Source organism: Ixodes scapularis, unplaced genomic scaffold (assembly GCF_016920785.2).
Source record: "Ixodes scapularis isolate PalLabHiFi unplaced genomic scaffold, ASM1692078v2 PGA_scaffold10__122_contigs__length_95168666, whole genome shotgun sequence".
NCBI classification, from domain to species: Eukaryota; Metazoa; Arthropoda; class Arachnida; order Ixodida; family Ixodidae; genus Ixodes; species Ixodes scapularis.
Genome location: NW_024609836.1, coordinates 2,983,993 through 3,007,789, shown reverse-complemented (window position 1 = coordinate 3,007,789; position 23,797 = coordinate 2,983,993). Strand labels below are relative to the sequence as shown.

Sequence of the window (23,797 nt, the reverse complement as noted above, 5' to 3'; positions counted from 1 at the left end):
AATGTAAAGAAATGGTCACGATGGTGATGGGGCTAGCCACCTAACACCGAGTATTGCGTTTTTGTTTTGACTTATGGTTTTTGGTTTTGATCGTAATGCGCATGTATTTTTGGGAACAGATTTTGGCGAAAAAAGTGCACGTCAGGATCCTTCAAACACGGAATGTAGGTATTGGCTCATGACAAAGCAGCAGTTTTAATTTTCGTTTTTCCAAGCCTGCATTGTGAGTCACTTTTCTAACGACCTTGTATTTCCTGCTGCAGGAGCAAAGGTATTTTCTGCCGCAGGAGCAGTTGTCACTGCAAAAACGGTGCACTTAGTATGTACTCAACATGTGGAACAATTAATTGCATTGCATGATAATTTGCAATAATTGCATTAGCAGCTGATATCTTGCTAGCTTCAAGCGAAAAACCCGCAAATGATACAAGCAGGTAGGTGCCCAAGGCAAAGAAAACACTGCGCGCAGCAGCTCACACGCACTCCTCGCCACGCATAGCTTGTCTCTGCATCAGCAAAGGAAAAAAAAAAGGAGGAAAAAAAAATTGTAAGAAGCATAAAGCAAAAAAAGAGTAAGAAGCGAAATAAGACGTTCCATCTTGATCTGTGCAAAACATTCTAACGAGCATAACAAACAACAAAAACAAAATAAAGTGAATGGCAAAAAATTACAACAATAAAATGGCAAAGAAAAAAATTGCGGTGGCTTAGCTCGGCTATGCCAGGATATACGGAGCGTGAGTTTATGCGCACAAAATGAGAGGCGCTATCAAGCAGCTTTGGTGCAGCAACAGACTTGGTTACTGCACAACGGAGGCACAAAGCTGTGCACGCGGCGGCGCCAGTGCGTCTGCCGCGGCTATGACGTCACTCGTCTGGAACGCGAAGACCGGCGAGGCGCGCGCGGTGGCGGCGAAGCCCGCGGCGGCAGCGGCTCCGGCACGCCAGCTGTGCGCCGTGTGACGTCACTGGTCCTCGCGCTTCCGCAGCACGAAGCATGGTTCATTATGCGAGCCACGCGAAACTGCTCAACCTCGGCCAGTGTAGCTCACGCTACAAAAATGCTCGAGGTACACCTAAGCACTTCTTTTGAGTTGTGAATGCGAAAGCACGCACGTCGCTCTTCGCTCCCTTCTTTAATCTGCGGCGTACAACGCGCTGACCTTGGGCGTGAAACGGTCGAGCCGCTGCCTCGCGGACACGCCGCGCCATCGGGTGAGCGATCGTTCAAACTGACGCGCAGCAGCCAATGAGACCGAAGCTGAAAATTTATCAGCTTTACTTCGCTTCTTTGGGATCGGGGAAACTAGGTGCCGTGTCTAGGCTTTTTGCGTGGTTTCATAGCTGGGAGCTGGCTACACTTGGAGAAAAAATTTAAGGTGCCGTTTTCTCACTTTACACTGATGATATCGGCTCGCTCCATGAGACAGTTAATGCTTTCGCATTAAAAAGATAGTACAGGGGCCCTAAGCTGGACGCTTGGCGAAAACGACGGCGAGAAATCTGGCGGCCGCGATTGGCCAACGCCCACTTGCCCTTGGCGCCGGCCAATCATAGCCGCCGAATTTCTCGCTGATTTTTCCGCCAAGTGTCCAGATTAGGACCCCAGGGCTGTCAAAGCACAGCATTATTGCACAACCACCGTCCATCCGTTAAACCAACAAAAAAGATTTTGAAATCTTTTTTCTTTATTTGCGGTTAAGGCAAATGCACAAAGCTTTCTTTTCCTTCTGTGTCCTGCTAGCAAATGTATCTCTCTTGTTTTAAACACAAACACAGTATTTAAGAAAATAATCTTTTTTTAATGCGAAAGCATTAACTGTCCGATGGAGCGAACTGACGTCATCAGTTCAGTGCATGAAAACGGCATTTAGTTTCCCCGATCCCAAAAGGAGCTAAGTAAAGCTGATGGATTTCGCCTTCGCTTCCATTGGCTGGTGTGCATTGACGGGGCTCCCACTGGCCACTGCACTCGTCAGTTTCCACAACCGCTCACCCCATGGCGCTGCGTGTCCATCAGCGCGCCAATACCAGGGAGCATCCAAGATTAGCGTGCCCAGGGGAGTATGCGCGCTGACTGGCGACAAAAAGTACTCAGCAGACGAGAAAAAAGAAGCAGACGAGCGGCTTGCATGCTTTCGGATTCACAACTCATAAGAAGTGCTTAAGCGTACCTTGAGCTTTTTTTTTTTTTGTTTTTTTTTTTTGTTTAAAGCGATAGTTTTATGGGTGACACTTTGGAGGGATTTTGGTGTCGCTGTTTGCTGCTGTGTGTTGTCGCAGCGGAGATGGAAAGAAAAATTATTTTATATCCCCTCGTGGTGCGAAAAGAGAGAAGTCAAGTGTTTCCACTGGCTGCACACACCGTAGCCGCGCAAAAAGGGAAGATTATGCGTTCCCTCTCTGCTCATTGCTGAACAACAACGTCGCACCCTCCCTTTACCAATCAACAACACCGAGAAAACCTGCGCCTTTGCTGGCGTCGTTACTTGCACAGCCTCCTTCCAATGGCGCTGCCACTGCACCAAGGCTGTACTCTGTCCCAGGAGGGAGCTCAGAAGGAACGGCTGGCTTCCGCGGCCCTCATAGGCGAATACCTTCGATGTGGCCGACCCAGCCAACCCGCAAGACGTTTCGCCGATTTTGTGCTTCGTCTATTCCGTGCCCTGCGACGACATCCCACTCGTCGTAACCGGCAATTTCAACGTCGACCTTGAGATCCGCAGCAACAAGTCGACATCCCACTCATCGTAACCGGCAATTTCAACGTCCACCTTGACATCCGCAGCAACAAGTGGTTAGGCAGCCTCGTCAAGACAGAATTGGACCTCTGCGCGGTGTCCAATGTCGGAGTGCCAACAACAGGTGTTGACACCACCATCGACCTTGTGCTTACGAAGAACATTGACACGTGCCCTCAATGTCTCGCCTTACCCACTTACTTTACCAATCATCCGAGCAATTGTGGCAGTCGTCGGTGAAATCCACCGCGCCAACCACGACGGGAATGTGCATTAACCACTTCGCACCTCCGTCCTCAAATACACGACAACACTATTTTGCGTGCATTGCGCAAACGTGCTTCAGCTATCACTTTTGCTCGCAGATTATGGACGAAAAAGGGTGCCTTTTTTATCTACTATAGACTTTCATCTGACAAAATATTTTTTGAAGACGAGTGCAGTAAAAAAATGCCTACTACAGTCGAACCTGGATATATGAATACAAAGAGGATAGTAAAATAGTTTGATATATCAGTAATTTTATATACAAAAATACGTTGAACTAAGCTCGAGCTGAAATTTCCTGGCATCACTGCTAAAATCGAAGGTTGCGACAAACGGGAGTTTATTAAATAGAGCACCCAAGAGCCGCTAAATACAGTAGACCGTAGTTGGCAGAGACCGAAAACACCGCCGCGCTTACACGCGCACCTGGCCGGGATCTCCACACAGCATAAACAAAATTCGAAAATAATAAAACAAATGAAAGAAAAGTGGAAAAGTGAGAATTGTAAAAAAATTGCTTGATAAAAAAAAAATAAAAAATTAAGCGAGCGACAAAAAAATAAGTTCTCTAAAATCAGGCAGCAAAAAAAAGAAGAAAATGGTCAAAGCAATAACAGCAAAAAAAAACAAGGTAAACAAAGATAAGGCATTCAAAGTGCGATTACACAATTGCTGTTGTCCACACACTCAACTTTTTTTTTTTGTTTCTTTTATTTGCCGTGGCTAGTGTTACGTCCGGACAAAGCACTGAAACGCCTAGACCTAACCCCCCTCCGCCTTCCGCTCTCTCTCCCACATGAACCTAGGGATGGTGGAGATTTGAATGGAACTTGGGTTGCGTCGGACGTAACGCTAGACACTTCATGCTTTTATTTTAGGGCTAGGGAGCCGCACAGCATCGGAAGTGTTCGGGGAAAGGGCGCAGGCTACCATTCTGACAGTAAAAACTTCCTGCTCACCCGAAGCCCGCGCGTGCCCGTCCCCTTGCTTCTGCCATCCCCCACTTTTTGTTTTTTTTTACAACACATTTTTTTTTTTTTTGCAACTGCTCTTTTACTGTGTATCTTCCGGTGTGCATGCTGGCTTGGCGGCCCGTCAGCCATGCAACGCAAGCAATGTGCTCGCCACCGGCGAGCACATTGCGAATTATAGCGAACAAAGCACGGGCGGCCGTGCTTTGTTCGCTATATCGAGTGTCCCCGCCCATGGGAGCTGGATACAAAAAGACAACGCCTATACTATTACAAGGGATGTTCAAGGGGAAGTTTGGACTGTTCGATATAAGCGATAATTTGGAATACCCGAGTGTGATATAACCAGGCTTGACTGTAGTAGTTGCTGTTTCTCCAAGTATACATTGCAAAATTAATATCTAGCGATAGTAGTCATTAGAGAGCTTTAGGATAACGTAAGCAATTTTAGCGCACGCTAGCGCTAAATTTAGCGCTTGTATTAGCGCACGCGACGCGGGAGAGTTTTAGAATAGCATTTCTTTGTCACAACGCAAAAGAACAAAGCATCTCGCGCTTGCGACGCCACCAACATACAGTCATAATTTTTATTTCACACACGAAATGCTGTGACTTTAGAAGAAACAAGTTTTTTGGTCCAGAGTACCATTTTAGATTTGTTTAAACATGAGAATGCAACGCAAGCGGTTGACCAGTCGTGCCCGCTTGCGTCGCCTCGGCAAGAGACATCTCGTGTACTGACCTTCGCCGAGAAGTGTTCGCGCGTCACAAGCATCATGTTGCCGGTGATCGTTGCCAAACCAAGTACAATTTCGTCTCGTATTGAAAATCACAGTCGCGAGGATGCCGCCGACGTCGCACTCACGCCGCCGCCAAAGCAGCCAGCGACATAATCCTGGGAGCTGCCATTTTTTTAGCTCAGCTCGTCTTGGCTTTAGCCAACTTCTCATCACGAATCCTCCTTGCAGAAATGCAGACTCTTTGCGCGCGCAAGCTATTTCCGAGAAATAGCGTACGCTAAAATTGCACACGCAAAGCACAAAACCTGGTTTGCGTTTCGAGCATGCGCAGTGGCGACGACGCTATTCTTTGCGTACGCAAAGCTTTAGCGTGTGCTATTCTAAAACTCCCTATTTTTTCACCGACATTTATAAACCATTTGTTTTCTGAACTGCAGCTGCTTGTTGCATTTAGCTTTGAACCCTTGATTCTCACGCAATTCTCGGGTGTTACGTCATGTTGGGCTACTATACAATGTTGGCTCCAAACATGCTAAAGCCTCGCCTATGGTTCTAAAATTTCAGCTGCTTTTTTCGTTACATGTATACTCGACATTCAAAGTTAGTTTTTCAATTATTTGTACGCAGTTTGTAAAAAAGATACAGTATAGACCACTTACAACGTAACCACTTATAGTGCAGGACCGGGTATAACGCGGTTTTTTTAAACCACCGGTTCACCTCCCATAGAACTCCATGTATTTACATACCGCTTAAAATGCAGGCGCGCGAAGGGAAATACCGGTTATAGTGCGGTTTTTGGCACAGCCCGCCGACCGCGCCGACGACCGGAGCAGCGAGCTCGCTTCCCTGTGCGACACTAGATAACGGCGCTGACGGCGCGAGCCGCAAACTGCACTCGCGGGGCATGGAGGTTGCTCGAAAACTCGGGGAGAAGCGAAGAGAGAGGCTTCAGTTGCCATAGCGACGGAGGGACGCACGCACGAGTCGTTCACGTGCGTGCGTCTCTCCGCTGCGTTGGAAACAAAGAAACAAACAACCGCAACGACAGACCAATCGCAGGTCGAGGAGAAGTGTTCGCGCGCGTTGCATGCCATTCCGTGAACATGGCGTCGGTTGTGATCGTCGTCGTAGACGGCGTACATCTCATCGTTCTGCGTAAAAGCGCTATCCTTGACTCTGAATTTTCGTTGTGTGTCGCTATGATAACCCAGCACGTACTAGAAGGGAGGATCCACCTACTCGTGCGGCGATGTCGTGGCGGCGCTCTCAAGACGGCAGAAACGCCCGTGTCGTCGTGTTTGTTTACTTCGACTACAGTGGTGATTTCTAAGCATTTGTGTCCTCGAACATCGCCCGGATTTCTTATTTGGCGCATTTCATGCGTGTGCTCAAGTTCAAGGTATTACTGGCGCGTACCGTATGAAGGATGCGAATTTTCACGCGTTTTCATCTCCGGAGAAAAGTGATTAGGGTTAGCAATCCTGAACGCTCGCAACGTCCGTCCGCAACCCGCGACGCCGTTAAAAGGCTGCGCCAGGCAAAAGCCGCTAATTTCTTTTAAAATGTGTGACACACTTGAGACATAACTGTACTCGTCTATTGAAATAAAGACTTTCCTCAAACTAAGCTTATTTTTTCATCTAACATAAAATAAATTCTTTTACAAAGGTAAGTTGTCTCATGGCATGTATTTTGGCCTGAAAAATTGATGTTTTGGTTATGTGCGGTACCGCTTATAGTGCGGATTTTCGCGACTCCCGAGACATACGTTATATGCGGTCTACACTGTATTTCTAAATTTGCACAGCCCTACTCCGGTTCCCGATAGAAGCTGCTGCACACTCGTTTCAGACGAGTGAGCTTTGACTCCCTACGCAGACCTTCTCCCCAAGTCCCTGGAACTCACCGAGATAGTGGCCACGCAGGTGCCCCAGTCTGGGAGGGTCTCCGGCAGGATGCTGTTGAGGCCCGTCTTCAGGATGGGCTCCATGGCCTTGCGCAGCTCCTGCATCTGCTCACGGGCCCCGAGAGAAGACCGCTTACTCATTGGGAAAGAAGGACAAGGAGGAATGGGCAAACAAAACATGTCTTTCAACTGCACCTCAGATGAAACCACATGTGCCCTCATATTTAAGAACACGTGAAAACAGACATTTGATGAGTTTCAGTATCCTACCATCAATGCCCTTCGTGCGTTGGGGACAATAGGGAGTTTGAGTCATAGAGTTATTGCAATAAACGCTAGAGGTTCAGGTGGCGCTAGTGTGCTGATGCATTTTGAAGCAGACAGCAAGCAGTCTAAATTTGACTTCTGGTAATGCACTCCTATGGGAGAACGCAAATGTGTTTTCTCTTTGCGCTAGATTATAAGAGCAAATATTGCTTAATGTTGTAAAAGAATAAGAAGTTTGGAACGTTTTACAATTGGACGTACAAAAATATATGTCAGTTAGAGCGTTTTTCTTTGAAATTCGTGGCGTTGAAAACTGCGCTAAAATAGCCCAATGCGCATGTATAATACGTGTTGACGTTACAGACTTAAGCTTGACAAAACACCAAAAGGATGCCAATTTATGCCAAATCAAACAATCAAAACCAACAACAAGAACGAAGCATGGAGTTGCGGAACGAAGCACACGTACTGGATTAGTAACAAACTGTGCATTAGAAAGAAACTGCGTTTCCATCATCTGAATGCTATTATAACTTGAATAAACCCTACGCACTTTTTAATTGTTCTTTTAAAGAGCAACTCTTAGGGGTCCTCGGGTTGAGCGGCGTCCCCGTCGCCGTAACCGCACGTTGCATTATAGGACGTGTGACGTCACACATTATGTCATGAGGGTTACCCTCGTAAAGGTAACCCCCGTGAGGGCCCGAGGGTAACCCTCACAGGGGCTACCCTTACGAGGGAAACCCTCAAAAGGGTTATCCTCACGAGAGTAACAGGGAACTCCGCCGATTTTTCGGTAGACTTCGATTTGGCTGGAAATTTGCAGACCGCGTCAATAACCCCTTCTCAAATGATAACCAAAATATTTTAAGAAAGGAAGAATTTTCCGTGAAGTTATTGAATTTTCAAGTTACGCCGGCCGCGAGGGTCCCAGGAGGCGACTCTCTACTGGCAACAATGAAAAATCCCTACTTTTCCCTACCCGCGTACGTCACGAATGTGCAGGCAGACGAGCGACTCGGGCAGCCGCGGCCCGCAAAGTGGCTTTCCGGACGCCAGCGATTGAGATAATTTTTCCGCAGCTTCAAGGTTGAAAGTTCCTTTGCAATGGGTAGCAATCTGTGCTCCGCGGTAGATTATAGAAACAGTGCGGGGAAAAAGCTTCTTTTTTTACCCTTGTTTTCGTGGGAGGAAAAAAAAAAAGCGTTCCCCCGCAGCAATGGAGGCCAGCCGCGTCAAGGTACTTTTGCGCGAGCTGTGTGCCAAGAAAACTAGTGTCACGTGAAATATTTTCACTTTTGCTCAAAATACTTTATAGCCGCGTGCTGCGAGTTGAGTTTCCTTCAGCAACTGAAACAGCTTCAAGAGCGGCAAGCGCAAACTCAAGCCGGCTGTGACCATTACGACACCCGTCTAAAGAAGGGCGCTAATAATATGGAGAAATATACAGTAAAACCTCGTTATAACAAAACGGGATATAACAAACTAATGGATATAACAAAGCAATCATAGTTCCCCTTGCTTGCTAATAGTGGGAAGAAATGGACATTGGCTATAACAAACTAATGGTTATAACGAAATAATTACGATTGCTCCTTCAACTTTGTTATAACGAGGTTTTACTGTAGTACACGATCTAGCACAATAGTCGACATTTTGCACAGTCACATTTGTTATTCACAATTGGTTCAGTGATTTTTTTATTTTTTAATTGTTTTTTTTATAAACACTATATTTGTTTCGGACGTCAAATCTAGCTCGGGCTACTCTCGGAGTTCCACTCACGCGGCCGATATGTTGAAGACGAGAAGTGAAACGTCTAAACAAAGTTCAAGTCTGAATTTAGACATGACTTTCGACACATTGCTATTCCTGTCTGATATTGCAGAGGTTTATGAAGCAGGTGTTAAGCTCCATTAAAATACGATAGAGCCTTGCCTGGTTTGTTAAATGGTTGGTGTGCAATATTCTTTGCAAAAAAAGTGGTGAAAACGTCTTCAATTTATTCTATTGCGGAGACATTTTATATAGGGCTGAAAAGTTCTTTTTTTAACCATGAAAATATTAATGTTGTTGAAGGGAAGCATTTCAGATCTACAGCTGATGAAAACTGTGCTAAACCAACTTAATTTGTAAAAAAAATCTTATATAGAATTACCCTTTTCCCAAGTGCTCTCGTGGATGGGTGCTTGAACGCGTTGCATTCTACTCAGAAAGTAAAGAGAAAAAATACGGGTACACATCTTTTAGCAACTTTTGTTAACTTATTTTTAATTAAAAGATTTATGATGTCTTTCTGTACCTCACACACTATTGTATCTTCAAGCAAATATTCTTTATTTTGAGATGAGCAGTGTATTTGTGTATTTTATACGCATTCCAAACCAATCCCATGACCTGTATTCAACACTTCTACAATACCCTCGGGGGAGCAGATATTGATGTTTTTAACCCAAATTTCGTAGCTTTCAAGCCTGTTGTAACTAACCTGTGAACATTTTGTTGTGCATCATTACCAAGGCGTCAAGCTGTTCATGAGCACAGAAAATAAACAAATGAATTAATGAATGAATTCCCTTGTACCTTGATGTTTGGCTTGGTGGTTGCGAAGTTCTTTTAATCGTCATTTTAACACGATCTTCACGACCAGTAACCTGCCATCTGATCAACACGAATGCAGTTCATTCTATTCTATACATTTCATTGTTTACGACAATCACAGTCTACGTGTCTTAGGTCCCAGCCCAGCACGAACATGTTCATCGCTTTGGAGGGCGAGCAATGTACGCACCACACGCACGAACGCTGAAAATGGTATCGACCAGAAGCGCTTTTCAGAAATAGTCTATAGATCTTTTGCTAAATTACTTAAGCACCAAGGAGCATATTCATGCCACATGAGTAGTTACACGTGCCGACGCCTGCAACAGCAACTTTTCAAAAGGAGATCTAGAACAAATGGCAGGTTCCTTCAGGTCATACGATCGTGTGGGGCATCTGTACCCACATTCCGAGCATTTTCCGCGGTGCTTTGGCAATTCGTCAAAAAATGTATGGCGTGACTCTTCGACCTTTCTTCGCCAGCCATCTTCTAATAAAAGGAGAACGGGTTTACTGGCGATATTACGAAACTAGCGAGCCGCGGCTTGAGCGTAGCGAGTTGCAAAAACGGTTTTATGAAAATTCCAATTGCTTCCGTTTTTCTTTTATTTCTATTTACTTTCTTATAGTTAGGCACGTAGGCCAAGGCCATACTTTGTGCAAATATAGATAATTATCAGCTGCAAACAGCACGAACGGCCAGGTTCTTTTGCTGTTAGACGCGAGAAAGGCGGGCGCGAGCGTACCCGATTGCCGGCCGCGCGCCTCGCTGCGCACAAGTGACGTCACGCTTGGACGGCGGGGAAGACTGGGGAACACCTAAGGAGAACGATGTTTCGGTGTTGGCAGCAAACAAAATATCACTTTTTTAATTAACGAGAGTGAATTTGGGAGAACGAGATAGCATTTCGGAATCAGGAAGCCATCCGCATTCAGATTACGCCTTTGGATTCGTTAGCTCAAAATGTCAACGGAGTTCCCCTTTAACCTTTTAACGGTTACTCTCGTGAGGGTTACCCTCGCGAGGGTAGCCCCCGTGAGGTTTACCCTCACGAGAATTATGTTACCCTAAAGGGAGTGAGGGTAGGGTAACCTTAATGAGGGTTATCCCCACGAGGGTAATTCCCACGAGGGTTACTCCCGTAAAGGTTGCTTTCATGAGGGCTACCCTCACGGAGATTACGTTACCCTCACGGGGGTAAGGGTAACCCTCACGAGTGTCACGAGGGTAACGTCAAAACGTTACTCTCGTGACGCCACATGTGTCGTCCTTATGGGAAACACGGGACGTATGACGTCCACAAATCTAACATTGCCAATATTTCCGCTAAATTTAGCGGGGAAGGAGGAGGCGCATACCCTTCCCCCCGTACCCTCCCTCCTTTTGAATTGATAGCTTATAATTGACATATCATAGCTGAACAACATAGAACTGGGCCTTAATTTTGGCTAACTTAAACATTGCTCAGTAGTAAAAAAAAAACGTTAACTAAATAAATTACACTATTATAATGCGAATAAAGCCACATAGTACCCGTTACGAGTAAAAAAACTACGCTGACTTCTATTATTCCCTGGCGAAGAGAAAAATATTACGTACGTTTTCCCATAGGAATACACAGGAAGACTGCAAAAGTAGACTGCTTCCTGTCTGCTTCAATTTGCAACCTGAAGTCCCGCAGAAACTAATCCCAGCTGAGCCTCTAGCATTTATTGTAATAACTCTATGGTTTGAGTAGATAGTTTTGGCTCTCCGTTAACCCATTCGCTACCAAAGCCAACGAATCGCCGGGTCTGCCGTCAGGGGCCATATTGCCAAAGCCGGCGATTCGCCGGTCTACATGAATTTCTCTTTTAGAGAGCCATTCATAGATGGCGTGCTATGTAAACTAGGGGTAGGGAAGTTAGATACATTGCCAACAGATGGCGAGGGTGGTTCTGTCCGCTTTGTTTGTTTGAGCTTGTTCTTTTGTGAGTCATCTTTCCTCCACGATCGCTGCCTCCTTGGAGATGGCAGCGTCCAGTGTACGGTGTAGCTTTTCTGATGATGAAATCATAGATATCCCCTTTGACAGCGATGATAACGGGACGTCTGGTGAGGATAGCGAGTTTTTGGAGCCTTCTGTCGACGACGGTAGCAATTTCGACAGCATTTCGGAGTCCGAATCACGACAAGAGCGCACTGGTTGTGCGACGCCTAAGCGACTAAGGATGGAGTGCTTCGGGATCTTTCATAAGATGAAGAATCTGTGAGGGCTTATTAATTTAAAGTCTTAAAGGGACAATGAAGGCAATTTCGGAGATCTTTTTGGCGATTGAACTGGGTTCCAAGCACGTCTCAGGCCACGTTGCCCAAATTTCAGCCGAAACCGACGCTTGTGTCCCGCGCAAATCAATTAAACAGTCGCGGTGATAATCGTACCGGGATCGACTGGGGCGACGCCCCAAGAGTTGCGGGAGAAGCCAGGAGAAGCAGAGCTCACGTGACCGATGCGGAACCAAGGAGCGCGACGTCACAAGAGACACGTCAGCGAGCCAAAACGTGCCCTCGGTCACGTTTTGGTTCGCGGTTTTTAGAAATACTGTTCTAATTTCCGCTCGAATAACCATCAAAAGTATAAATCGGATCGGAAATTATTACTAAACCGTAAATAAAGCAGCATCATTGTTTTTTTCTTTGCTACACTGGACGCGAAACCGGCAACGAGCAACTATGGGCCAACAAAATAAAATTAAAAAAGAACACGGTACTCGAAAGATTTTGCAAAATGGTAGGTGTAGATGGCTATTCTAACGGTCGACTGAAGACCAGTATTCGTTTGGGCGACGCTAGTTTTTACGTGTGGGTTGCTGTTCGTGTTCTTTGACGACGAAAAGAGGACGTCCGCGGAGGAACCGGATCCCAGAACGGCGGGATCGTTGCCGCTTTCCCCTCAGCATCTCCCCCGCGTCCGTCCTTCGGCATGCAGGCCGCTCGTTGCCGGCTGGGCAGTCTCCGTCGGGTGATGGCAGCGGCCGCGACACACATACTCCCGTTCCGTTGGTGTTCGGTCACTGAACGGAAGCTCAAACTCGCTCGCGAGAGCGGCATTCGTCCATGTTGACAGAGTTGGCGCAACGACCGCGCCACCGCGCTGCTATAACCCACCGCGGTAACCAGAGTCTCGATCTCCTAATACTACTGATACCGACTATTCACACTTGACGTCACTCCCTACGTCACCTCCGTTTTCGGAGGCCCAGAAACGAGACTGGAGATGGTTCAGTTTCGGTTTCTTTACTTCTTTTGTAGGCACATAAATACACGTCATAAATGTCTAAAGAAAATTGGGCGGCATGCTATGTTCCCAAGAAGCATTAAAACACCATTTAAAAAAATTTAATAAAATCGTCTTCATTGTCCCTTTAAACGAATCACTGAAGCATGTAAATAAACATGTTTTCTTGTTTTCTACACTGAGTTTTAATGTAAAAGCTTATTATACAAGCAAAACAGTCACGCCTAGTGTGACCCTGTTTTAGGAGAAAAATATGCGGTACGGACAGCCTGGCAGCGCGCGGTAGCGAATGGGTTAATGATACTCGATAGCGATACGATGCAGGCACAAAGGCGCAGATGAAGTGCCGGGTATTGTTGTTGGGGTTATTGCAAACAATCTACTGCAACTCGCTAATTACAGTATGATCTTATTACAATAGATATTAACTCATAGCATGCCCCTATGGGATGTTCACTTACTTCTCTATTCATTTCATTGACTAAACTTTGTTCTATGTAGATTCCCTTACGAACACATACGGTGGAACCTCGATAATTCTATCTCGGTTTATTAGAAGTCCCGGACAATTAGCGAATTTCCCAGTTAATTCGCCGATTTGGTCTTCCAGGTTCAAACTTTAGTTGCTAGTAACGCCAGTTGGCATCCAGATTCGGCAGAAAAGACAAAGATGGTGCACGTCTTAGCCTCTACATATTGGTGACTCGCTCGTATAATGAACAAGCAACCAAAAACTAGTTGCATTCAACAAGCTTCAGTTGAATTTCAACTTCCATCTTCCAGAGCAGCATGCACGTCCTGCATACGCTGCTTACAGCAGCTATAGCCCTTGGTGTCTACCATGGTCTGTTGTAATGAGCTCAGTTATTGGTGCATAGTAGAAGTGCTTGCTATTCGATTCAATTCGTAGCACACTTTTGACTGTTCAAAGTATTTGAGTGTTTTGAAAATTACGGATGTCTTCAGAATTCTCAGATTTCTCGTGTCAAGCTTTCACTGCTTAACACCGGTGCTCTCGTGTCATGGTTCATTGGTCCACACCAGCGCGCGTGTCGAGCTTCGCTACTTAACACTTTACACATGCACCGATGCGACATCAAGCAGTGAACAGCTGACATAACAGAGCATCCTTGTTGGCTTGACAGGCTGGTATATTTAGCTAATTATTAGGGTTCAACTGTCTTTGGTTATGATTATAAATCAACCTTCAATTACGCAAAACAGCGCCCCCCCCCCCCCAAAAAAAAAAAAAAAAAATTGATATAGAAATTAACAATGTTGGCATTGCTTTGCTTGCCATGCTGCATTATGCGGGCCTTTCTTTGTATTATACACGATTGGAAAATGTCTCTCGAGCAACAAAACTGTCCCTTTCCATAAATATGTTTGGTGAAATATCTATGGTCTAAATATCATAAAATATGGTCATAAATATCATGAATGCGCCACTGAATACAAAATTATGTTAGAGCAGGAGAAGCGCATATTCTACCAGGAGACCCTTCCATCTATGCCACTAAACAACCCACGCCGATTTTGGAATGTTGTAAATCATGTACCATACTCCCCACAGCGCTTATTGATGATTCTGAGAACATTATCGGAAATTAATCAGTGTGCCACTGTTCTTAATCATATATTTTCTTCCCATTTCAGCGTCCACTGTCCCTTAACACTGTCCTTACCTATTACTAGCAATGTTTTACCTATGGATCCAATTTGTATTGATTACGAAAGTATTGCTAGTATTATTAAGTCACTGAAAATGTCCTCTTCCTGTGGTGTCGACGGCATAAATTCTAAGCTTTTACAAAGCGCTAAATATTCCTCAAGCCTAGTTCTAACAAAAATTTTTCAACAATCATTAGATACGGCGGCGGTTCCTGAGGATTTGAGAATCGGCAAGGTCATCCCGGTCCACAAAAGCGCTGATAAATCTTCTCCTTTAAATTATAGGCCAATATCTCTAACTTCTGTACCATCTAAAATACTGGAGCACATAATCCACAAGCAACTATCTATTCACCTTGATTCTATCTCCTTCTTTAACAAAGCGCAGCCCGGCTTCCGTCGAAACTACTCCTGCGAAACCCAACTTCTCTGCTTAACAAACGACCTGTTCGCAAACCTTGATTCTGGCTACCCCACTGACGCTGTATTCCTCGACTTCGCTAAAGCTTTTGACAAAGTTCCGCATAAAAGACTGCTTCTAAAACTATCGTCGTTAAACCTCGATATAAATGTTCTCTCCTGGATTGAATCGTTTCTCTCTCAGCGTCATCAGTTTGTTCATGTTAATAATTGTTCTTCTACTTTAGCCCCCGTAACATCTGGCGTGCCTCAGGGAACGGTGCTTGGTCCGTTACTTTTCCTCATCTACATGAACGATCTTCCTCTTCAGGTATCTTCACCCATGTGCCTATTTGCCGACGACTGTGTCCTTTACCGAAAAATAACATCCCCTCATGACTCTTTAACCCTATAAAATGACCTCGACCTACAGTCAAACCCGTTTATAACGAACAGCAGGAAACGCTACGATCAGTTCGATATAGCAAGTAGTTCGATATAGCAAACAACATTTACAACGAACTTCCACGATGCGCTTGTTGAAAGGCGAGAGCTTCTCTTTCTTTCTCATCTTTTCACCTCTGCCTCGTAACAAATGCGCTAAAAAGTATTTTTTTCTTTTGCATGCGTGCAGAGTTTTTTTTAGCTTATTTTCCTTTGTGGGCAGCCGCTTTGTGACGAAGCTGTTTTTTTTCCTGTGCGTGCGTGCAGTTTTTTTGTTTCTCTCTCCTTTTTTGTTTTTGCTTTCTCCCCTTCTGCATGGCTTCTCTTTGTCAATTTTCTTCGTGGCTAGAGCTTTTTGAATTTTTCTTTCTTTCCTACTTTTTTTTTTTTTTGGGGGGGGGGGGGGGGGGGGGAGGCAGGCTAGAAGACGATTGTTGGCGCATTTTTGGAAGCCTGCCCCGAAGGGAAAAGTTTGATATAGCCAATATACAGTCAAACCCACTTATAACGAACGTGATAGTTCCGCGAAAAGTGGTAGTTTTATCAGTAGTTCGTTATATCTGGACTTCCCTTTAAAACATTATAAATAAGGAAAGTAAAGCTGGTATAGGTAGTTTCACTCTGCCAGCTCTTTATTTAAAGAAACTGCTTGCACGATAATAACGGGCCCCCAATTCTAACGTGATTGCAGGTTTAGATTTCAGATAAATAAAAAGTAAATTGCTGCCGATTCTACTGCACAAGTAAAATAATGAACATTGACCACATACCTCATAGAACAGATTTTATGAAACGCACTCCACCACAAAAATAAATGCCGAGCACTAGCCCGACGATGGTTCTTCGCTGTCTACAGAGATAATTAATACTTGCTTTGGTCTAAAGTGTTTTAAGTGCCGTGCTTCTTGCAGCATGTACGTGTGCGCGGCCGTCGCCTCTGGCAGGGTCATCTTTCAAACAACACTTTGCGAGCTCGTCGGGTGGCTGGGATTGCGAGCCACGCAGTGCTGCTCCGTTGTCATCTTTTTCCGCCATGATGCCCTTTTGTTTAAATGAAACCTCTTGGTGGATTTTTTTTTTTTTTTTTTTTCCCCCATTTTAAAACGACAGACACGAGTCCGTAGACGCGAGAGAATGTGCACGATACAAATGGCGAACGTAAACAAACTGTAACAATGGCGATGGGGCTAGCCAACTTGTACTGAGCATTGAGCTCTTCTTGAGCTGCATACAGTTCGCATAGAACGAACGCGAACAAACGAACGTAGCACGGCAGGAGAGTTGACCCTCGTCCTCTTCTCCTTCCCGCGCGCGCACAATGAGCAGACTACGCGACCCGAGAGGACGTTTTTGCTTTTGTAGTTTTGTTTTCTCCCCTGCCGCGATGCTGTGAAAATGACCTTGAGCGTCTCGCGGACTGCCACGCCTGGGATCTCTTTTAATCTTCGTTTTTCTTTTTTTTCTTGCTTTTTATTATTTTTTTTTTTTTATTTTGCGCGCGGGAGTTTTTTTTTTTTTTTTTCTCTCTTTCGAAAGCAGACCTTCTGTTGGTTGTAACAGTATGATGCGTTAAAAAACGGTCGTTTTATCTGGACCAATTTTAATGGGTAGAGGGCCTTGAATTCGTATATTTTTTGAAAGTTGGTCGTTATAACCGATAGGTCGTTATATGAGGGATCATTATAAGTGGGTTTGACTGTAATGTTCGTTATAAAAAGTACTTTTTACATGCATTTTTACTTAAATTTTCCGAGAGTTCGATATCGACGATAATTCGCTGTACGTGGGTTCGTTCTAAACGGGTTTCACTGTAGTTCAGAGCTGGTGTACTAACTGGCAGATGACGCTTAACGTCAACAAATGTAAATGCATGCGCTTCTTCCGTTCCTCTTCTCAAACCTCTCCTGTTCATTTTCTCAATGGCATCCCTCTTCAACCCACGGATATGTGTAAATACCTTGGCGTTCTTCTAACTTCAAACCTCTCCTGGGAAAACCATATTAATTCAATTGTGAGTTCCGCTAACAAAAGTTTGGGTTTCCTTCGTCGCAATTTCAGATCCGCCCCTTCTCAACTAAAACGGCTCCTTTATCTTGCCCTAGTCCGGTCTAAATTAGAATACGCATCTTCAATCTGGCACCCTCATCAAGCTACATAAACAGATTACATTGGGTCTGTTCAAAACCGTGCTGCGCGTTTTATTCAGTCTGATTACTCCAGTTTTTCTAGTGTTTTCCTCATTAAATCAAATCTCTCTCTCATTGCTTTTCACCCGTCGAAAAATGTCCCGTCTCTGCCTTCTGCAAAAAGTTTTTTATTTCCCACTCTTAAATCAGTCTCTTCTTTCCCCACCAGCTTATCTTTCTGCCAGACTCGATCACTGCAATAAAAGAGCCGGGCCAAAGTGTTTTTCCACAGCACATCAGCACGCCCCTCTTCCTGATGCAATTGTGGACTGGAATGACCTTCCCGAAGACATCGTCACAATTCAGGATCCCATCAGATTCCGAGAAGCACTATCAACCATTGTACTTTACACCCACTCCCCTCTCTAATGCCTTATGGCCCTGAGGGTATTGTACATAAATAAATAAATAAAAAGAATTTCAGTCGCGATTTTTTGAGGTATCAAAGCTGAATCTACATTATATGTCAGATATTCATATCCTAAAATATTCAAATTCAAACCACAGTAAAAAATCTTATATTTGGACACCGTTAGTGCCTGACAAAACGTAAAGGGTCATTAAAATGTATCTCGAGATTGTTTTTTGTGGGACAAAATCAACCGAAGCGTCCTAAGCATTAGGAAAAACAACCCCAAATAACCATCTTGTGTGGCCATTCTTTCTCATTAAAACACGACACCGCGACTTGGCCCTTTTTCCGAGATTGATCTGGAAAAGAGGGCCATGTTGCAATGTTCAGTTGCATTTTTAATAAGAGGTCGGTCCGCGATCGGGAAAGGTTTGAGTGGGCGGAGGGAGGCACCTTGGCAAAGCCCCAATGCTTGGAGCCGCGCATGATGCCCGCCAGCATCTCCAGGGCACAGCGCTGGTTACTCTCCTGGGTGTCCGCAATCCTCCGAGCCAGCACCTTCTCGAAGACTGGCAGGAACGCCGACCCAAAGTTGCGGAACAGCCCCTGGAACCGAGCAACACAGACCCACGTCGCGTAAGGTGCCGGTGACAGACATTTCGGTGTGCACTGTTCAGGGTTTTGAAGCTGGATTCCTAGGAACCCTCCCCAAGGTATCACACACGTCCTCGAGCATCAAAATTTCCTCGACTGCGCCCATACTCAAGTGGAGCGTTCCTCCAATTCAAATGCTATTTTAGTGGATCTGACTCGCCCATTGATGCCTAATCTTGAACACTCTCTCACTCAAGGGCTGATGAGCAGCAAGAAAAAAGAAAACTCTCCCTCTATTCCTCCTTTCCATTTGAGAAAGAGGAAGGCCTTCCTCCTTTCTGCGGGCAGAGGAGGAGGGAAGAGTGCAAGAGGGAATGGAGAAGGAAACTGGCAACCGTTTTTTTTTTTTTCTGGCAGAAGGTGATTCTGTAGGTCTGCCTTTAGGCAATATTGTTTACAAGGTCCATAGGTTTCTAGACTGCTTTATTGCATCAGTGATGAGAACAGTTTCTCGGCCAACATCCAAGGCCGGCAAGTGTTCCTGGAAAGTTTGAGAACCTCCAGTTTTGAGCGTAAAGTTGTCAGGATGCAGCCGTCGTGCCCACCTTGAACATGTAGAAGCGCTTGGCGTCGAAGCGGTCGTGGCCCTTGCGCTCTTCCAGAGACAGGTAGGACGCCAGCTGGCTCACAAAGGTCTCCGAGCTGAAGGCCTCGAAGATGGCCACCTCCGACTGCGAGAGAGTTTGTTTGGTCATCCCCGAGGTAGCCAGGGGGGAGGCACCCAAACCAAAGAAAAAACATGAGCTATTCCACTTTGTGAAGAACCAGCGAAGCTGTTTAGCACACGACACAAAGCCGCCCCTAGGAGCCAGAGGAAGCCAGACACGTGTGACAGGACCCCAGGAGAGGGGAAGGAAAGGAAGCACGCAAGTGCTTGGAACAATCGCAAGGAGAGGGTGCTGCGAGCACAGACATGGCCGATGCGGGTCGCACCGCGGAAAATCTTTGAGAAACCTTTATTGCCTACCTGAGAGTCTACTCCTCTTGAAAATGGTGCCTCTTGATTGCTAATCTACTCAATAGACCTATTGCTAAATTACCCAAGCATCAAGGAGAATGCAGGGAATGGTGCTCCACGCGCCGCCCGTGCCAGCGTCTGCGGCAGCAACTGTTCTACAGCAAAAGCCTAAAACAAATGGCATCTTGCATGCGCGTTCGTCAATGCTTTATTTTGGTTATTTACTTCAAATCTTTTACACGAGAAAGGCGTGCGCGTGAGGCGGTGCGAGCGTAGAGTTTTTGGTAACTGCACACGAAAAATCCATGGAACCCTAGCAATAAACAGTGTCATTGCGAAAGCTGGAGACTTTTAAGCCACGTCCTGGCGACTTTGCCCCAAGAAAGTTAAGAGTCATGGAGTTGGGCCTCTCATCTCGTCTCGGTGAATCGTGTCTTCGGACTACGCTGGCTTGGATGTCATGGCCTCGATATGTTCTCTCGCCGCCGCAAGGAGTGGCTAAGAAGCGTGGAAAGTACTTGACCATAACGCAAGAAAAGAAGGCAGAGATTCTCAAACTAAAAGAAAGTGGCCGAATGCAAGCACAGACATAACATGAAGCGAGGCACTATTGACGGCTTTTTTAAGCCCACTTAGACGCAATAAAGGCAAGTATTTTAACCTACCGATTTTCCAGACCACTCTATTATTGGGACGTTTTTTCGGTCCCCGCGAAGACCGAAACTTCGGTCGGTGACCGTATACGAAAATCATGACCGTTTAACGGCTACTTGACAGATGGGGCCGGCATCTTTACTCGTCGTAACGATATTACGAGAGGCCTTAACATGCTCGGGGGTAAGCTGTCGCGAGTATGTGAATGAGCCCCTTTACTTTCTGTGAGGATCCATTTTTTGCAAATTTTGCGACTTTCAAAGCATTGCAAAACATTGATCTCGCCAACATAGTATCACCTCGTGAGAACAAACACATAGCATACCACTGTCTTTCGTGAAATTTTCTGCCTGCAAATTGTTTCCAGAACCAACACTTTGAAAGGTTTGCGAAATACCGAGCCCGCGAAAGTGAAGTTGTTTACGGTAGTTTCAAATCGAAGCATCCCCGCCGAAAGACCGAAGACCTGACAACACAGTCTTTTCAAAAGTGTATGCCATCCAGTGGCTGCCATGCCAATTACCCAAACCCGCCGTAGATTGGGTAAATGCGCTGAGCACGCAATGAATACGAGGGCTGCGTCGGCATTCAGCACGAACTGGGCTAAGCTCGTGTAGAGCTTAGCCAAGTTCGGCATTCGGTGACGACTGGGGTCCAATCGCGTGCTTTGTGCACAAGAAATGCCGACCGCCCACCTCGCTCGGCGGGGTTTTGAAAGGGGTCTTTTTCAATTGCATGGCGTACGCACGTACGCAACGCATTTCCTCGTGTCGTAAGTCCTTGGAGAAGTGACGGTTCTGAAAAACGCAAATGTAGCGCAATTGAAACCCACCGGAGACATCTCCTCTGGGGTGCGGTCCAGCTTGGGCTGCTCTTCCTCAGGGGCGTATACCAGGAAGGGCTTGGGCAGGCACAGGAAGCCCACGTGGGTCTTGTGCACAAAGTGGGCCCGGTCCCAGCGCTCCCTGGTGTCCGGCAGGCAACCGCTGTTGAACTGCAGCCAGAGGTTGGGCGGGGCCCCGCCGTCCGCCGCGGCCACCAGGGCGGCCAGGGTCGGCGAGAGGGGCAGGGCGGCCTGGTCCACCTCCCGCTCCACGTCCATCTCCCGCTTGGGGTGCTTCCGCTTCAGCTGCTTCAGCACCGTGCCCACCCCGAGGATCGCCACCTGCGGAGAGGCAGGCCGCACGGTGCCGGTCAAACATGTTCCTAGATCTGTCGGTTGACAAGCTTGACGAAGGGTGTCTCTCGAAAACGGTCCTTATCTGCTGCCCGCGTGAGCAGGTACAAGCAGACACAGTGGAACCTCGATTATGCGTCCCCAGTTTATCCGACACCCCGCGTTTTACGTCGAATTTATCTGGTCTCGATGAACTCCCGATAGAAATAATGTATTAAAAGGTTGAGATTGCATGACACGTGATCCTACGCGTGCAGCGTCATAGGACGTCCCGGCGGAAAACGCGCGACAAATACGACGGCTGCAGGGGGAGGGGGGCGGTGGCATGGCAATGCGAAAGAGTTCTGTGCGCCCGTGCGCTGTTTCAGAGGGTCCAGAGACACGCTGCCAGCAACCCAAGACAGCCGCAGCGCAGGGACGGGGCAGGAAAAGGTGCTTTCCCTTCTCCTCCCCGGGTTGCGAAATGCCTAGGCGTTTTCGCATTGTGTCCTTGCTCCACTCATTCCGCCGTTTTCTCGTTTACCCTTATTATTAGCTTTGACATCATTTAAAACCTCCGCTTGTCTTTTCCGCGCGAGGCCGATCACTGTATCCGTAATTATTCTTTTTTTTTTTTTCGGATGATGCGACTCATGGATTATGCGACGATTTCGTGCGGTCCCGCAAAAGTTGTGTAATCGGGGCTCCACTGTATAAAGCCCCTAGATGAAATTTGTGCCAAACGTGCGTTGGCATATTTGACACTACTTGTAGGACAAATCGCAACGAGGGGTTTCAGGCGCACAGCATTCCTAGTGCAACCACTTTCGCGAGTAACGGAGAAAGACCGTTTTTGAACGACGCTATTTTTGCGCAAACTTTGTGCGAAGCATAGAAACCATGATAGAATCACTTTCCAGTAGGGATGTGCGAATAGTGAATTTTCAATTCGAAGCGAATACGAAGCGAATAATTAATTTCAACGAATAGTTTCGAATCGAAGCGAATAATTTCGAAGCGAAGCGAATATTTTGCATTTGCTAATTTAAAAGTGAGAAAATTTACAAAAATAGAACTTGAATAATTTGCACATTGATATGGCTTAGCTATCCGTGTCGTCTTCAACATGTTTTCTAGGCTACCATTTAGATTTTATTTTAGATTTATTTAGATTTTGATAATTTACATCTGCCCATTTATATTTCCGGCCCTCGAGACAGCCTGCATCCGGCACCTTAGCCAAAAAGTTTGGAGACCCCTGGCTTAGAGCATCGCGATTTCGACTTTTGAATGACATTTCAAGACCGTGTCAGACTTAATTCCAAGAAAACAATTACGGTATTTGAGAGGTATCGTAACTATCAGAATGAGGATATTTTCCAAATTGGAGAAACTATCGGTATCACCATCATTATTTTCTATGCAGGGCAGCTCAGTAACGGTAGCAACGGCGTACGCGTTAGATGTGCAGCACGTGGGAAATTAGTTTAAGTGTAATCGGAGGCAAGAGGACAAAAATAAGTCAGGCTCTAGCAATCGTAGCACACGGTCACACAGTTTCTGACGGGAATGTCATCTTTTGCGGCTCTCAAGAACACAGTTGAAGCTAAAACGAAAATAGTTCCCTCCGCCATCTTCGCTGGCTTGGTGGCTCGCCGGGATTGTTTTAGCGGCAGCTCGGACGCCTAAACCTATTCCTTCCCGGAATGTTTGCTGCCACGATTCTTTCTGGGCGCCTCCCCCTGCACTCCGAAACAGTAAGTGCCTCGCAAACGTGGTCGGCGGCAGCAGTCCCGTAAATAGGTGCCATTTTACCTCCGTTGGGGAAGTCCGTTCAGTTGAACTGAGGTTTGATTAGCGGCTCGATGAAAGTTGGAGCCGCCGTTTAACTCCGGCCAATTGCGATTGAGTCAACTATTGTTGACTCAATGGCAGTTGAGAGCGCTCGTGTAACTAGGGTTATTAGCTTACCTCTTTTGAATAAGGTTATGGTTTGCACCGTGTTCAAACTTCGAAATACTTCGAAAATATTCGAAGTTTCCGAATAGTACTATTCGCTTCGAAGTCCGAATCGAATATGGCATTATTCGCTTCGATATTCGAAGCTTTCTAATATTCGCACAACCCTACTTTCCAGTGCAGGCAATGAGCATGTTACCCCGGTTTCGTTGCTTCTTTTCATACAGGCTGACTGACGGCGCAGGGAGTGCCAACGAGCGGACGTGCCACAAAACGGCGCCAGGCGTTCTAGGAAGATTGTCAACTGGCTTTGGTCTAGTGATGTGGAGTGAAAGCTCGTGCCGCAGAAGCCAGCAATCCCAGATTCAATAGTCGCCCCCGCCTGTCTCTGTCTGGACGAGCATCGTACCGGCATACAATCGCCCTTTCCTGGTGCATGATGTACATTAAAGATCCTGGCTTGCAGTGGAAGTGCACTCTCTAAATTTCTTATCTACGGTATAAACTAGAGTTACCGTACCTCAAAGGCGGATCTACCTTTTCTTGTCTGAACACGAATGTCTAATTTGGTCTTTGGTTTGGTAAAACTG

At 46.1% G+C, this 23,797-nt stretch overlaps 1 protein-coding gene across 1 annotated transcript in view; it reads right to left on the bottom strand.

Moving 5' to 3' along the window:
- Positions 1-23,797, bottom strand: part of LOC8035578 (proteasome activator complex subunit 4A) — a 166,525-nt gene that overhangs the window by 48,132 nt on the left and 94,596 nt on the right. The window contains exons 32-35 of the mRNA XM_002399761.4: positions 20,925-21,257; positions 19,026-19,151; positions 18,280-18,432; positions 6,629-6,733 (exon numbers count right to left, since the gene is read on the bottom strand). Coding sequence (XP_002399804.3) covers positions 6,629-6,733; positions 18,280-18,432; positions 19,026-19,151; positions 20,925-21,257 — 717 coding nt within the window. The remainder of the gene's footprint in view (positions 1-6,628; positions 6,734-18,279; positions 18,433-19,025; positions 19,152-20,924; positions 21,258-23,797) is intronic.